General features: G+C 54.2%; 1 protein-coding gene and 2 long non-coding RNA genes across 3 annotated transcripts in view; 2 read left to right on the top strand and 1 right to left on the bottom strand.

Annotated features, from left to right (window-relative positions):
- Positions 1 to 4292, top strand: part of LOC115947661 — a 24626-nt gene extending 20334 nt beyond the window's left edge. Inside the window, exons 3-5 of the long non-coding RNA XR_004081527.1 lie at positions 269 to 375; positions 3411 to 3474; positions 4051 to 4292. This is a non-coding gene — a long non-coding RNA (uncharacterized LOC115947661). The remainder of the gene's footprint in view (positions 1 to 268; positions 376 to 3410; positions 3475 to 4050) is intronic.
- The window catches only part of FGF1 (fibroblast growth factor 1), a 20115-nt gene that overhangs the window by 2463 nt on the left and 2408 nt on the right, over positions 1 to 15244 (bottom strand). The window contains exon 2 of the mRNA XM_005418824.2: positions 2741 to 2937. Coding sequence (XP_005418881.1) covers positions 2741 to 2909 — 169 coding nt within the window. The 5' untranslated portion in view covers positions 2910 to 2937. The remainder of the gene's footprint in view (positions 1 to 2740; positions 2938 to 15244) is intronic.
- LOC115947662 lies at positions 9346 to 10478 on the top strand. The gene is made up of 2 exons (XR_004081528.1): positions 9346 to 9763; positions 10001 to 10478. It is a non-coding gene; the product is annotated as an uncharacterized LOC115947662 (long non-coding RNA).

A 15244-nucleotide genomic window follows, 5' to 3' on the forward strand; every position in this document is an offset into this window, starting at 1 on the left:
AGGCCGGGAATGTGCACTGGGAAAACCCCAGCCCACCTGCATTCCCTGAGGTGCTGCACACCTGGGACCCGGCTGAGGAGCAATCCAGGGAGAAAAGAGGGAAATGGGATGAAAATGATGATACTGCTCTGAAAACTGTCCTGAGAGAGGGGAGTGAGGACCCTCCTGCTGCCAGTGGGATGTTGAGGTTTTTTGCCACAGAAGGAGGGAGAACATTGAGTCCAGAGGAAGGAACTTGTGCGCTAAATTCGTTCAGGTTCTCTTCCAGGTCTGTACAGAGATTTCCTTCCATGAAGAAATGGGATGAAAGCGAGAAAAGGAGATTTTTTGTAGAGATGAGCATGAGCTTCATCCTGGAGAATCTGCAGAGTCCAGGTAAGATTTCTTTCCATTCCTTGGTGCAAGCTTGGGATGCCCACGTAAAGGATGTGGGAAGTGGATCCTGATGTGAGGCTGGACAACAAAGGCTTAGAGAGAGTGACTCCTTCTGCTCTTCTTAGAGATCCTCCCTGATTCTGAGGCCACTTGAGAGAATAAAAAGAATCCTTGGTATTTGTCTGGAGCAAAATGCACGTGGGCAGTCTGCAGAGCACCAGTGCAGCTGGAACGCTGCTGTGCCCTCTGGCCTCCCTTTGAACCCTGGGTGTTCCTGTGCCCTGTCCCTCCCTGGGGCTGGCAGGTGCTGTCCCAGCTGGGTGACAGTGTCCCACAGTGCCAGCCATGCTCTGGCTGCTCCTCTTGCACACCAGGGAATGATCTGAGCAGCTCCATCGTGTTCCAGGTGCAGGGGCAGGACCGTGGGTGCTCAGAGCAGGGTACCTCTCCCCAGGGCTGCTCTGCTGGCACTCAGCCCTTCCAGGAGTTTCCTCTGTAAATATTAGTGCATTCCTGTATCCCAGTTTATGAGATCGTTTACAGGAGGTTCCTTTCTGGCAGAGGATTGCAAACATGTGGCCCTGGGCCAGCAGGCAGGGAGGTGTGAGGGATGCAGGGCTGCCTGCCCTCCCTGCCCACGGGCACAGTGCAGCCCTGGGGACCTCTCCAGGTGATGGATCTGCTTTTCCAGAGGGAAAAGGGCTGGGCTGTGTGACAGCATCCGTGCTGTGAGAAACAGCCTGGGCCAGGGCACCAGAGTGGGCTCATGGCCTTGGTGGCTCCCCATGTCCCAGGAGATGCCATCTTGACGCTGACCTCTCCTTCTGAGTCCAGCAAAACCTCTGGAAAATGCTGCAGAGACACTGCCTGAGCTCATACCACCTCTCCTGGTGTGTCTGTGAGCTCAGCCCTGTCTCTTCAGATCCTTTTGGTCACCATCCAGCCTTTCCAGGGGTTTGAGGGTTACGTGCTGGGTTTATTCCTGCCTGGAGGCTGGAGCTGCACGCTGTGTTTATCCAGCCTCAGGGAGCCCATCTTCCTCCATCCCCCAGCACGAGGCAGTGCTGGGGAGACAGTGTTTGTAATTAAAACTCTAAACTGCCTGTCAGTAACACAACAATAGCCAGAGGAAAGGTTAAGTTCGGGGGAGAAGCCACATGTGTGCTTGTGGTTTAAAGAAAATAAAAGTGCTTTTCTTAGCACTTTGTAAGGCTGGCTTGACTCCTCCTAGCCCTTCCTTCTAGTGAGATAGGAGCCTGGCAGGGCCTGGTGCCATTCCAGTAAATGTTCAGGATATGAACCCAGAGGCTGCTGCCAAGAGCAGGGGCAGAGCCCAGCCCTGCTGCCCACAGAGCCCTGCAGGAGCTTTGCTGTGTGCCCAGCTCTCCTGGGCAGCAGGTTAAAAATCATCTGAAGAGTTTTTGGTAATGCAAGAGCACAAAAAAAGCATTAAATTCCCAATGATTCCTCGGTGGGAGAAGTGGTGGTGTCTGCAGGAGCCAGCAGAGGTGCCAGTGTCTCACGGGCTGGAGCCACCAGGGTCACTGACTGCAGGGATGGGGACAGCTAAGGGGACACCCTGCCCAGAGTGACAGAGTAAAGGGCTGTGGCACACGGCTGGCAGTGCAAGGACAGCACAGAACTCCATGTGATGCTGTGTGTGGGATGCCAGGCTGCCCTGAGCCCCGTGCCAGGGCCAGCTCCCTGTGAGCCAGCCCTGCTGTGTCCCTCTGTCTGTCTGCCTGCCCTGAGGTGAAGCCAGTGCCGGGATCAACACTGGAGGTATCTATTGCTGTCCTTCAAATCTACACCTGGACAGCACACACCTCACACCTCCCTTGCTCTGGGTGCCAGCTGTGGGTGTGTTTGGTTCCTGGGATGTGTGTTTGGCTTCCAGGAGATGTGTTTGGTCCCCATGGATATGTGTTTGGCTTCCAGGAGATGTGTTTGTCCCCACAGATGTGTGTTTGTCCCCTGGACGGTGTGTTTGTCTCCTGGGATGTGTGTTTGTCCCCTGGGATGTGTGTTTGTCCCCATGGATGTGTGTTTGGCCCCTGGACGGTGTGTTTGTCCCCTGGGATGTGTGTTTGGCCCCTGGACGGTGTGTTTGTCCCCTGGGATGTGTGTTTGGCCCCTGGAAGGTGTGTTTGGCCCCAGCAGGTGTATTTAACCCCTGGGATGTGTGTTTGTCCCCTGGAAGGTGTGTTTGGCCCCAGCAGGTGTATTTAACCCCTGGGATGTGTGTTTGGCCCTAGGGAGATGTGCTGTCACACCAGCCTCGCCCAGACCCCATTTTCCCCAGCTGCCCCTTCCCAGCTGATGAAATCCCAGCACAAGGAGCCCCCCAGGCCCCAGGTTTGCTCACTGTGCTCGTCGCTGCGGTCCCGGGTGCCATCCACGGTGCCGTCGGGCAGGATGCGCAGGAAGTGCCCCCCGTTGCTGCAGTACAGCAGCTTGGGCTTCTTGTAGCTGCCCGCGGGCAGGTCGAACTTCTCGGTCAGGGCGCTGAACGTGGTGATCTCCCCCTCGGCCATCGCGCAGCCTCCTTCTCCCAGGGCCGGGCTGCAAGGGAGGTGACAGCAGGGTGACACCAGTGCTGGCACACACTGCTGCAGGGATGCAAGGGAGGTGACAGCAGGGTGACACCAGTGCTGGCACACACTGCTGCAGGGATGCAAGGGAGGTGACAGCAGGGTGACACCAGTGCTGGCGAGTCAGGGCACGGGCTGCTTCTGCTGCTGCAGGGATGCAAGGGAGGTGACAGCAGGGTGACAGCAGTGCTGGCACACACTGCTGCTGCTGCCCGGCTTTAAAGGCAGCAGGGAGGGAAGGAGGAGGGAGCCCGGGGGTCCCGGTGGGCTGGGGCCGGTGATTCACGGCCCAAGGGGATGCTCCCCAGCGTGGGAGGTGCGGGGGGCTGTCTCCTCGCTGGGTGGGGCTGGGCAGGAGGGATTCTGTCCTTTTTAATTTTATCACGGTGAGTTCTGTTTTTGTTCTCCTTCCTACTGACGTGCGTGCTAAAATTACACGCTCAGAAAACCAGTTTGGAAAACAGCCGGCGTCTGATTGGAACCCACAGGAGGCGGGAAGGGAGCCCAGGTAAAACTCTCTCTGCACTATTATAACTCTCAAACACAATTATGACCGGGAATTGCAACACCCACTGCGTGTCAGGTAGTAAATATTGCTCATCTCTTGGCACTCTGCAGCTCACCTGCCCAGGGCACACACGGAAAAGGTCAGGACACACGTTAGATGTGGTGGGAGATGGGCAGGGGCCAGGAGCTTTCACTGCCAGGCTGAGCAGATTTACCCAGACACTGATCAACAGCATTTGGAAATGGGAATTTTGAGTCCAGGATACGCCATGAGTCAAGCAGCAGCAACTCAGTGCCTGAAGGGGCTCCAAGAGAGATGGAGAGGGCTTTGGTCAAGGATCTGAAGGACAGGATAAAGGGGAATTCCACTGCCAGAGGGCAGGGTTAGATTTTGGGATTTTGGGAAGAAATCCTTCCCTGTGAGGATGAGGAAGCCCTTGGTCCTGGCTGCCCCTGCATCCCTGGCAGTGCCCAAGGCCAGGCTGGACACTGGGGCTTGGAGCAAGCTGGTCTCATGAAAGATCATACTGAAACCTCATTTTGCTGGAGACTGTGGTCATAATCCATGTTTAAGCAGATGCTGTGCCAAAACCTGAAGGCATCACCAGACCAATCAAAGAAGGATGCTGTGGAGGTTGGAGGCTGGGAAGTGACAAGTGCTGTCACAGAAGTGCCATCACAGATGTGACACCAGGAAATGCCACAGGTGGGGGCCAGAGTCCCACGGATGTTCCAGGTACAGTCATGTTTTTAGCCTAGAAACTACATTTAAAATCTCCCACAGATTCATTCTGTCTTTCATACACAGAGTTCTGTAGTGCTTGGAGAGAAGTGGATTTATGAACAGAAAAAGACATGGCACAGAATAAATCTAGATGCAGGAAGTTGCTTTAAATGTCATGTATTCCCACAGCTATATTATGGAAAATATTTTATAGTCACTGTTTATACGTGTTTATAGATTGTAAAAATGTCTCTTTAGGACTGAGTTGTGCTACTGGTACGTTGGGATGGAGCCAGTACCACGCTGTGTGGGTTTGCTGTGGTGCCCTGGGAGAGACTGAGGGTGGCAGCTCTGCAGCACACACACTCACACACGTGTGCATACACAGGGAATCTCTAAACACTCGGCTCTGAACTCTTTAGTATTTAAAAAGCTCTGCAAAAGCAGCTGCAAGAAGGGGAAATTACTCCTGGAAATGGATCCCAGATGCCTGCAGAGAGTAAAAACCTCTGGAAGCTGGATTGCTAAAGATGGATCCCTGGAGATGAAGAGTGTGGCTGTTGGTGAGAGCACCCCCAGCCACTGCACCAGCTCTGCTTCGTGCACAGACTCCAGCCCAGGCTCTCAGATGGCCCATTTGACACGGACTGGGATTTTGGGAAGTGCTTTGTGGAGTGACAGCGCAGGCCAGCCCCCACCTATTGCCATGAGGTTGGAGATGCAGCCTCAGAAGCTCTGTGGCTCCTGGTGGTTTCCAGAGCAGGTGATGCCAAATACAGACTCCAAATCTTTGTTTAACACCATTATCAGGTGAAATTATTTCGTGGAGTGTCTGGTCCCTACATTCATTTTTCTCTCAAGACACCATACTTCTCATGCAGTCGTTCAGCTTCCTTGCCAGCTGCCAGCCTTTCCCTGAAGGAAAGCCCCCAGTCACCCAGGGTGGCACACGGGGCTCTGCTCCTCCACTGAGCTTTAATCAACGTCAGCACTGGGTCATTTCCTAGAACCAAAGCTTTTCTTGAACCTTTATCTGAGGGTAAAAGGCACCCAGAAGTCTCCTGGGTTGATGGTGGGTGGCATTGAGAAGCAAACACCCCAGATCCAAGGGCTCTGAGCAGGATCTCGGCAAACTCTGCAGCCAGGAGTGAGGAGCAGTCTGGATTCTACCACAGTCACCTCAGGGTCTGAGGGCATCTCCAGACAGCTTGACCAGAGCAGCTCAACTGCAAACAGCTTCTTCATCATCACTGATTTCCTCTAAAGTTATTTTTGCTATTTTTAGGAAGACTCCAGTGCTTGCCAGCTGCCCTGAGTGCCCCAGCAAAGCTCATGAACACTTTTCCACTCCCCTTGTCTCCCCGTGCTAAATACTATTGCTGTTCTCAGACTTTATGGCCATGGAGTTGTTCCTCTACAAACACCACCACTCATGGCCCTAGCATTATACTTCTGGCAGGAACATGTTAGGTTTTTATGGGAATTAAAAAGCTCGAGTGAGAGAGAGAACCTGAACCAAAGACAACATAAAGGGCCTTATTTCTTTGGGTAGGAGCCCAACAATGCTATTAAATAGCTCAAAGCAGAACAGAAAGCTCTCTCAAATATGCAAGGCTGAGAGACACCGCAGTCCAGTGGTTACTGGGTGCCCCATGGAGAAAGGAAAATATTCCAAGAGGAGATGGCTCTGAGGAGCATGGCTGCTGCTGAGCTCTGACCCCTCTGGTCACACCAGGACTGGATCTGGAGCCTGTTTGTCCACGAGCAGCTCTGTTTGTGGCCCCTCTCTCCTCCAGCTCTGTGCACAGAGAAAACCCCACGAGGAGGATCCCTGGGAGCTGCAGCCAGGGCACCTGCTCCAGGACAGCCCCAGCTCCATCTGCAGCCTGGGGAGCTGAGGGCACCCAGCTCTTCCTCCTGAGTGGAGATGTCAGCACCCCAAAGGACCAGAAATAATGTCTGAAGGTAAAAAAAGCCTTAAGAAGTGAGTTAAACCCGAAAGTTCATTTGATCCAGGTCATGCTGAGCCGTGGTGGCTGCGCTGTGCTGCTCCCTGCAGCTCTGAGGGAGAGGAGCCCAGGGCAGGGCTGCAATAGCTGTGAAATTCTGAGAAGTTTGGGGTCCGTTCCAAACTTTATCACTGGCCAAACCAGTGGCTTTGATGTGAAATCCCAAACTCTGCAAGCATCTGACTGTGAGCATGGAGGGCTGGTTGTGCTGCCAATATCAGGCTGTGAGCTCTGAAATAACAGCACACACTGGGAGCTGTGGAGGGAGGGAGGGAGGGGAACCTCTGCTCTCTGCCTTAGGGCTGTGCAGACTTCACCACACAGCACTTGTTTGCATGACAGAGGTGGTGTTGATGGAAATGAGGGGGATTCCTAATGGTCCGAAAGTTTTTTGCATGTCAGAATTGCCAGGAATTTTTGTGGATTTTTTTTAATGGCTCCTGTGGCACAGATTTAGTGGCCAGCAAAGGCTCAACCCAGAGGTAGCCAGCTGAGGTGAGCCTTCTTTCCTTGGGTATGAAATACCTGGCTACTACATGGAGGAAAGCAGAAGTATCTCACCTACTGGGTTAAAACCAGATTGGAGTGATCCAAATACATCAACATTTTCCTTGGCTTTGGACACAATCTTTTATGTAGGGTTGGAAAGAAATATTCTGCATGGCCTCTGAGTGGAAATGGTGATGAAAAGTGCAGCTAATCACAATTGTCATTTAGATGATCAGCTAGAGATCACACAGAGAGCTCCAGAGAGATGAGAAGCTGCTAAACCCAGGAGTCTCCTGAGGCTTTGTCCAGCTCTGGGTAATGAGATCAGTGTCTCGTGAACCTGGCTCTGGTGAGTTCAGTGGAAAGACTCCCGTTGGTTTCACTTTGGAAAGTGTTATTTTCTCCATCAAAGCAGAAATGCTGTTTGTTCCAGGACATGTGACTCAGCTGGGATCAGACAGCATCACCTCCTGATGGGCTCCCTTCCCATTCCCACTGTGACTGCAGCCACCTGAGCACAACAGTCACTTCCCAGGCAGCTCACACACTCCATGTGGGAATGGAAAGCATTTAGAACAGGTGGAATATTTTTAGGGAATTCAGGCTCTGAATTGCCTTTCCCAGGGGTTCCTGTGGGTTTTGGGGCAGTCTGAGATCTGCCTGGGTATGTGGAACAAACACCTCTCAGATAACAGGGATTTTATTCATTGTAAGTCTTAGAGAACCATTTCATGGGATGGATTTCCTCATCCAGGAGAGGATTAGAGATCAGGCAGAGGCTTCCTCATGCTCTGGCTGCTGCAGGAGCAGCTTGGTGGGTCTGGGGTTATCAGCAGCATGGGCAGCCTGCAAGGGCTGCCTCCCCTCCCGAGGCTGGCACTGCAAGGCACAGCTCGAATTCCTTGGCCTGTACATCCTCTTAGAAGGATTTAATAAATGATTAGGCAAAGCATATGATAAATATGTAATAGATCACTCTGTGAGTATCAGTGGAATGCATTGGCTCGTTTCTAGGCTTGTTTATGGCCAGGTGATTTTATCTCTAGTGATGTGATTAACTGCTTAATGAAGTATTTATCAGCCAGGTTTTACCCTTTGCAAGTGGAATATGTTGTGTGAAGTGCAACCAAAAGCATAAAAATCAATTTAACTAATGCCTGCTGTCATCATCTGCTGCTCTCCACCAGAAAACAGCCATTCCACCCATTCACACTGGATTTGTGGCAGGTAAGACAGAGGGGTTGTAAAGCTGAAACTTCAGCAGTTTCCTGAGAGGGTGTCACTAATGGCTGGTGACCAACACAGCTGCATCACGGGAGGGACAGGGTTATCCCAGCCCTGTGCCCTCAGGGATGCCCAAGGGGAAGCCCCATCCCTGCCCCAAGCCAGGTGTGGCTTTTCCAGAGCTCTGAGCCCAGAACAGCCCAGCTGCTGGGACAGGCAGTGCAGCCTCCCACCAGGCTGGTGCTGTCTGTGGGGAGGCAGGAAAACCAAGGCATCCTCCCCTTTCTAATTACCTCCCACCCACGGCCCTTGGCCATCCGGTGATTAACTTAATTGCAGCTCCAGCCCCAGGAGCAAATGCAGCCCCAGAGCAGGAGCTCTGCCAGGAGGGCCTTGTCCCTGTGTCCTGGCTGGGCTGGGAGCAAGAGCAGGGACACGAGCAGGAGCAGCCCTGGCTGCACACACAGACCCCAAGGATCCCACAGGACCTGTCCTGGATTGGAGCCCTCCCTCCCAGAGCAAGATGGGTGTGTGGGACCTGCTGGGTGGGAGAACACCCGGACAGAGGATCACCAGAGCTCAGTCCCTGCAGCCGAGGATGGGCTGGAGGATGTGCTGCTCCCAGGGGACACCTCTGGCAATGCAAACACCCCGGGCTTCCCCTTCCCTCCAGGATGCAGCAGGTCCTGTCTGCCCTTTCCAGGTGCCCTTTCCCTCTGCCAGGCTTGTGCCAAGGCCAGTGCCAAGCCTGGTCCCTGCTCCTGTGCTCTGCTGCCTCCCAGCACGTGGGGCTGGCTGGGAGCAGCCCCTGACAGGTGCCACAAGTGACCCCAGTCTCATCCCTGTCACCCGAGGAGGAGGAGGGTGGTTCTGTGCTGCTGAGGACTCAGGGACGATGCAGCAGGCACAGGACCCTTGTTTTGGGTTTGCCACCTCGGGTATGGGCAGGGCTGTGGGCACCTCTCCTGCCCGGACCTGCCTGTGCCTGGCTTCCTGGGAAAGGCATCGGGAGGGAGTGGGAACCATGTGAGGTGCAGCTGATCAGGGTTGGCTGGAGTGTTCTGGGATGCTGTGGGAATCCCAGGGGCAGGGGGCACTCCGTGTGCCCTTGGCTCCTGCTCAGCAGCCCCAGGCTGGGGAGGGGGCCCTGCAGTGGGTCCCACCTGCCCTCTGCCTGGCTCCTGCAGTGACACTGCAGTGAGCTCTCCACTGTCCCTCTGCAGTGACACTGCAGTGACCTCTTCACTGTCCCTCTGCAGTGACACTGCAGTGACCTCTCCACTGTCCCTCTGCAGTGACACTGCAGTGACCTCTCCACTGTCCCCGTGCAGTGACACTGCAGTGAGCTCTCCACTGTCGCCGTGCAGTGACACTGCAGTGAGCTCTCCACTGTCCCTCTGCAGTGACACTGCAGTGACCTCTCCGCTGTCCCCGTGCAGTGACACTGCAGTGACCTCTCCGCTGTCCCCGTGCAGTGACACTGCAGTGACCTCTCCACTGTCCCCATACAGTGACACTGCAGTGACCTCTCCGCTGTCCCTGTGCAGTGACACTGCAGTGACCTCTCCGCTGTCCCCGTGCCACCTGCCACCCCCGCTGTCCGTGCAGGACATGGGCACAGAGCCAGACCACAGAGCCCACTGTGGCTGTCTGGGCTGGCGCTGCAGGTGTGGCTGCCCCGCACACCCACGGATGGACGGACGGACGGACGGACGGCGCCGAATGACAAACTCCGGCCCAGGAGTTCCCTCTGTGCTGTGAATCCCAGCGGTGGCCTGGCTCTCCTGTTGCACCATGTCCCCTGTGAGCCCTGCAGTGCCACCCCTCTGCTGAGCCCTGTTCAGGTACGTGTCTGTGTCTGTCCCTCTGTCCTGGCCGCCCTCGGGGCCCAGCCCCTCCCAGGCTGCTGCTGGCGCTCAGGGCTGGCGCTGGGAGTGAAGAGCGGAATGCTCACACGGTGTCAGGCTGCTCTTCCTGCAGCTGGCCCTCTGAAGGGTGGCCAAGCCCAGCCGAGGGTTGGCCCCAGCTTCAAAACTGGGATTTGAGTCTGGGCTCAGCCTTTGTACCCTGTCCTTCCCCAGAGAAGCAGAGGATGCTGGAATCGAGGGTTTCATCTGCAGGCCAAGTGAAAGCCACATCCATCCTGGTGGTTAACCGTCAGCAGACACAGCATCGCTCAGAAATCCAACTTCCTCCAGCACAGCCTCGCTCTGGGCTGCTCCAAGGAAAATCACTTGGGTTCTGGGCTCACCATAGGCTCAGCAGTGATTTACCATGGAGATGTGCAGGCAGTTAATGGGTTCATCCTGCAATGTTTGTGTAAGGGCTATGCAGCTGCTCTTTTTAACATCGAAGTAACCCTGGCTGGAAGAATCCTGTTCTTAATTCTGTTGCCCAATGTCTCATTCTAAATTCAGTCTCTAGTACCCCTGAGTTTTTTTCCTCCAGGTTGCCTGAGTAAAGAGCTTAAGCTGTTGCTCAATACCAGTGCGATAAAAGCTCGAGTTAATAATGGCTATTACCAGGAAAATCCTCCAATAAATAATAATTTTCTTATCAGCATGACTTTGGGACTGGAGAAAACTCCTCCCAGTGAAAAGCTGCAGCATGTAGGAGTGGGCAAGGAGTGTTTCAGATGAAAGATCAGAGCAAGGCAAGCTCAGGGCTGAATCTTGTTAAATGGAGATGAGTGGGTCAGCAAAAAAACTGGAATTAGTGTGGCTAAGTAGTCACTGGAGTAAACTAAGGAGAGAAGCTGTGCATCTCCACCTTTTGTGGTCTGTAGAGGCAGACAGGTCACTGCTCTGTGTGTGTTCTTCAGGCACAAATGGAATTCTCACTCGTGGCAGTGGGTGGCTCTGGAGAACATGGACACCGAGCTCTCTGTGTGTCACCCTCAGCTCTGGCCTAGGAAGGAGCCCGAGTCACTCCCTGGGGCCTGCCAGAGCCCAGGTACAGCCCAGGTACAGCACACCTGTGTCCCTGCAGGGCTGGGCACCTGTTTGGCCCTCGCTGTGACAAGTGTGACCACAGGCTGTGTGCCAGCAGCAGGGCCAGGCAGGGCAGCCACACTGCTCCAAAGAAAACAAAACCCTGCCTTGGCTTTCCATGACACAGCCCTCCGAGGGAAGGGATGTGTTTGGGTGCTCTCCTGCCCCTTCTCATCTCTGTAAACAACAAAGCACCGCAAAGGGCGCAGTGAGGGACAGAAAGCCACAATTTTAACAACCTGCAGAAGCTCGGCCCCTGAGGTTTCACCCACGCTGGCTATTTGCAGCTCCTGAGTGGGAGTTCAGAGACACCATGGCCTTTGTTGTGCCCGTGTTTCCACAGCTGCCCTGGGGCCAGGCTGGCCCACGGGGATGCAGCCAAGGATCATGGAGTCACAGGATGGTCTGGGTTGGAAGGGACCTGAAAACTCATCCAGTGCCACCCCTGCCATGGCAGGGACACCTTCCACTGTCCCAGGTGCTCCCAGCCCCAGTGTCCAACCTGGCCTTGGGCACTGCCAGGGATCCAGGGGCAGCCCCAGCTGCTCTGCTGTGATGCTTGTGATAATCAAGACAGAAAGATGCCCTGGATTGTCTAAGTGGAAAAAATCCCCACACTAAACCAAAAATGTTGTGACTACCAGGCAGAGTGTGGGGATCAGCAGTTGCTGTGCCCCCTGCCCGGCTGGCAGTGGCACAACCAGGACCCCAGTGGGTCTTCACCTTTTCCTTACTCATGAGCTGCACGTTCAGCCCTGCCCGGGGATCCCTGGGGAGTCAGTGAGCATCCCCCGTGGTTGGGGAGGATCACATCCCCAGCAGGGTAGGTGTGAACTCCACAATCCCCATTTGGAGTCTGCCCATCGAGTGGAAGCTTTTGTGAACACCCTGCAGCAATGGGAATACTGAGGAAGGGGAAGGGAGGGTGTTTTAATTGGTGTTAAATGCTTGTACTTTCTGTCCAAGATTTGAACTTCAATAGAGAGCCCAGTATAAAGGAAAGATCCGAGCTCAAGGCTGACACCCAGGCCTAAATTAAGAGCCAGGAGCAAGGACAGAGTTTGTGAGCAGCCGTGAGTCATGGATGAACTGTGTGTCCAGACTGCTGTGGGCAGTGGGCAAATCCTTGGGAGGATGGCTCAGGGCAGACAACACCACTCCCAAAAGGAGTCTGAAGGGGACAGAAGGGTTTTAGATGCCATGCTGTGAGTCAGTGGTACCTGGGCACAGCAGCCAGCCTGGCTCCCACAGCCTGGGAAACCTTTTCTGCCCTGTCCTTGGGGACAGCTGCCAGCTTTGATGCTGTGGGCTTGGGAATCTGCCTGTGGGATCCCAGCTTGGTCCTTTCCCCAGCAGCCCTCTCAGTCTGGTGCTTTCCTGGGGCAAGGGACAGAGTCTGGGGGATAGGGAAAGCACAAACAGAGGGGGAAAGGGCTCTTCTGAGCTCACTCAAAGGGATTCTTCTGAGCTCACTCCTGAGTTCAGACCCAGCAGAATGGGGTCTGTTACCTAATTTAAACAGAGGCCAGGCTTTAAGCTGGACCATGGGTGCATGTTAATGATGCTGTGCTGGGGTTAGTAGAACTTTATTTAGCACTGGCTGTGAATTAGCTGTTCTTGAAGGGAATTCCTAAATATTGACCTTGGCACTGTGAGAGTCTGTCTCAGCCTTTCTCTGCCACCTTCACCAGATGGAAATGAAGCACTTTTGTTATTCAAGGTTTTAGAGGGAAAAGCAGGAGCTGTGGCAGACAGTTTTGTCCCTGCAGATGCCAGGTGCAGACTGTCTCTGCCTCCTCAGGGCTGGAGGCCAGAGCTGCCTGGAATCCAGGCACAAGTGCCCATCCCTTGGTGGGCAGTGCCACCTGCCCTGTTAAACACTGACAGATTTTGGGAATATAAACCCTGCGAGTCACTGATTGCTGCTGCAGCTGCTCTGCATGGCCCTGGCCTCTGCTTTGGTTCTCCAACAGCTTTAAACCAACAGATTCTGGTGTTGGAAACAAGGGAAGAATTAGGAACTGAGCACTGATTCAGGCACCTTTCAAACAGGGGGAGAGGGAAGATTCCTGCATCCAGCAGAGACCACGACAGAGCCATTGTCTCTCCCTGAACTGGTATTCAACAAATCCTTCTGCAAAGAGATTTCTAATGTGAGGGTTCTCTTTGAAAGACAGACCCAGCCAGACCCAACCCCCAGGATAATCCCCAATAGCTCTGCGCTGACAGCCAATGTGCACAGGATTCCTAAAAATGCCCCAGCCATGAGTCAGTGCCTGCTGTGCCAGGGAGGGAGAAGTGCTGGTACCCAGGGGCAACCTGGAATGTACATTTATTTCCAGGGAATATTTACTAAAAGGGTTTGTAAGATCCAGTGCAAGTGCTAATGTGTTTTGAGGGTAATAAAGAAGGGGCAAAAAAAAAAAAAAAGGGAGATGGAATAAGCAAGGAAGACTGAAAGAGAAATGGAGGCTAAAGGTGAGAAGGAGGAGTCACAAGGAATTGGAGCCACAGGGTTGGGGAGGAAAAAAAGTAAAGGCCGAGGAGTGCAAGAGAAAAAAAAAGGTTGATCAGAAATAAAAACAAAGACAGAAAAAAACAGAGGCTGCAAAAGGGTAGAGGGCCAAGAAAGTGTGGGAGAGGGAAAGAAATGCAGAGGCTGAAAGGGGCAGGAGGCCAAAATAAAGTGGGAGGCCAAAAGAAAAGTAGAGACAAAATAGAGACAAAATAGTGGAGGGTGAATAGGGGTGGGAGGCTGAAGAGGCACATGAGACATTCGGGAAGGCCTGCCCAAAGAGGGGTCTAAAGTTTAATGGGTTCCTCAGGCAGGACGGGCTCTGTGGTGATAAGGCAGCACAATGTCCAATTGTTCTCCCTGCACACCGGGTCAGCCCAGCTTCCCCCTGCCTGGGCTCTGCAGGAGCACACACTTGGGGTTTGGGCTGGACAGAGCTGGGCTCTGCTGAGGCTCCAGCCAGACCCAGAGCTCTCCAAGCCCTCTGGATAAACTTTCCTCCAGCTCCACCCAGCCCAGGGGATCACCTCTTCCTCCTGAGCTCCCTAAATGACTTTGGCCTTCCTCCCACTGCTGAGACCTTGATCTTCCTCCCAGCTGAGGCAGCTCCTGATGCAGCTGGCTCTGGCTCTTGCTCTTACTCCCAGCCGTATGAGCCAATGGAGCCCAGGACCCCGGCACGGTGGGGACAGGGACAGGGAGCTGCTGCTGCCCTGTCAGGGGTTTCACCTTTGCCAAATGGCCCAAAGGAGCCAGGAGGCTGCAGGTGCTGGCAAGGGAAGGGGGCAGTGGGGACATGTGGCCCCAGAGTCCCAGCCTGACACCTGCACCCCCAGCCGGGGAGATTGCAGCCTGCAGAAATTTGTGTTTGGCATCTTTGGTTTGGCTGAGAGCAGCTCACAGCTCAGAGCATGCCGGTGATGAGGAGTTTTGGCTGTCAGACCCATCAGGATCATCCCTGTGGTGTTATTTCAGTCATAAATCATAGAATCAGCACAGAATGGCTTGGGTGGGAAGGGACCTTAAAGCCCATCCAGTTCTATCCCCTGCCATGGCAGAGACACCTTCCACCATCCCAGGTTGCTTCATCCCCTGTCCAACCTGGCCTTGGGCGCTTCCAGGGATGGGCATCCCTAATCATACTTAACTGTGGCTTCCCCAAACCATTCTATGGTTCTGTGATTTATTTATTTTGAGTCAAAAATGAACCATTTATAGTGCTGTGTCACTGCAACAATTTTCCTTTCTGTTTGTTGTTCTGTCTGATTGGTTTTTTTTAGTTTGTTTGGTTTGGGGTTTTTTTTAATGGTCCAAATATTGTGTTTTGCCATTTTAAACATTTGGGTTTTAGTATATTTCTATTCAAATTCTGATCTGGGCTTCTGCTTCCACCCAGAGCTTCAGGGGAATTTGCAGTAATTTGGAGATTGTCATTTGGAGTGATGCTCCCATCACTGAGCCACTCCTCCCTCCCAGGATTTGGGGGCACCTGCCGGGTTTTTGGGGGGTTTGTCCCAGCTGGGGGGAGCATCACGCTGCCCCCTAAAGCTGTCCCTGGGGAAGGGACCTGCTGCCTCACCACACCCCAGCCAGCCCCTGCGCGTCGGAGCCTCCCTGTGCCCTGAGTGCCCTGGGGGGCTCCGTGGGGCTGGCAGAGCATCCCCTGGGCATCCGCGGGCATCCCGCGGGATCCCGGTGCCTCCGGGGGCAATCCGTGCCCTGGGGCGTGTCTGAGCATCCCGTGGGGCCCTCAGGGGGGCTCAGCCCCCTGTCCCGCCGCCCCCCGCCCCGCACCTACCGGCGGCTGCGCGGCGCTCCCG

This window comes from Geospiza fortis, unplaced genomic scaffold, assembly GCF_000277835.1.
Source record: "Geospiza fortis unplaced genomic scaffold, GeoFor_1.0 scaffold55, whole genome shotgun sequence".
NCBI lineage: Eukaryota > Metazoa > Chordata > Aves > Passeriformes > Thraupidae > Geospiza > Geospiza fortis.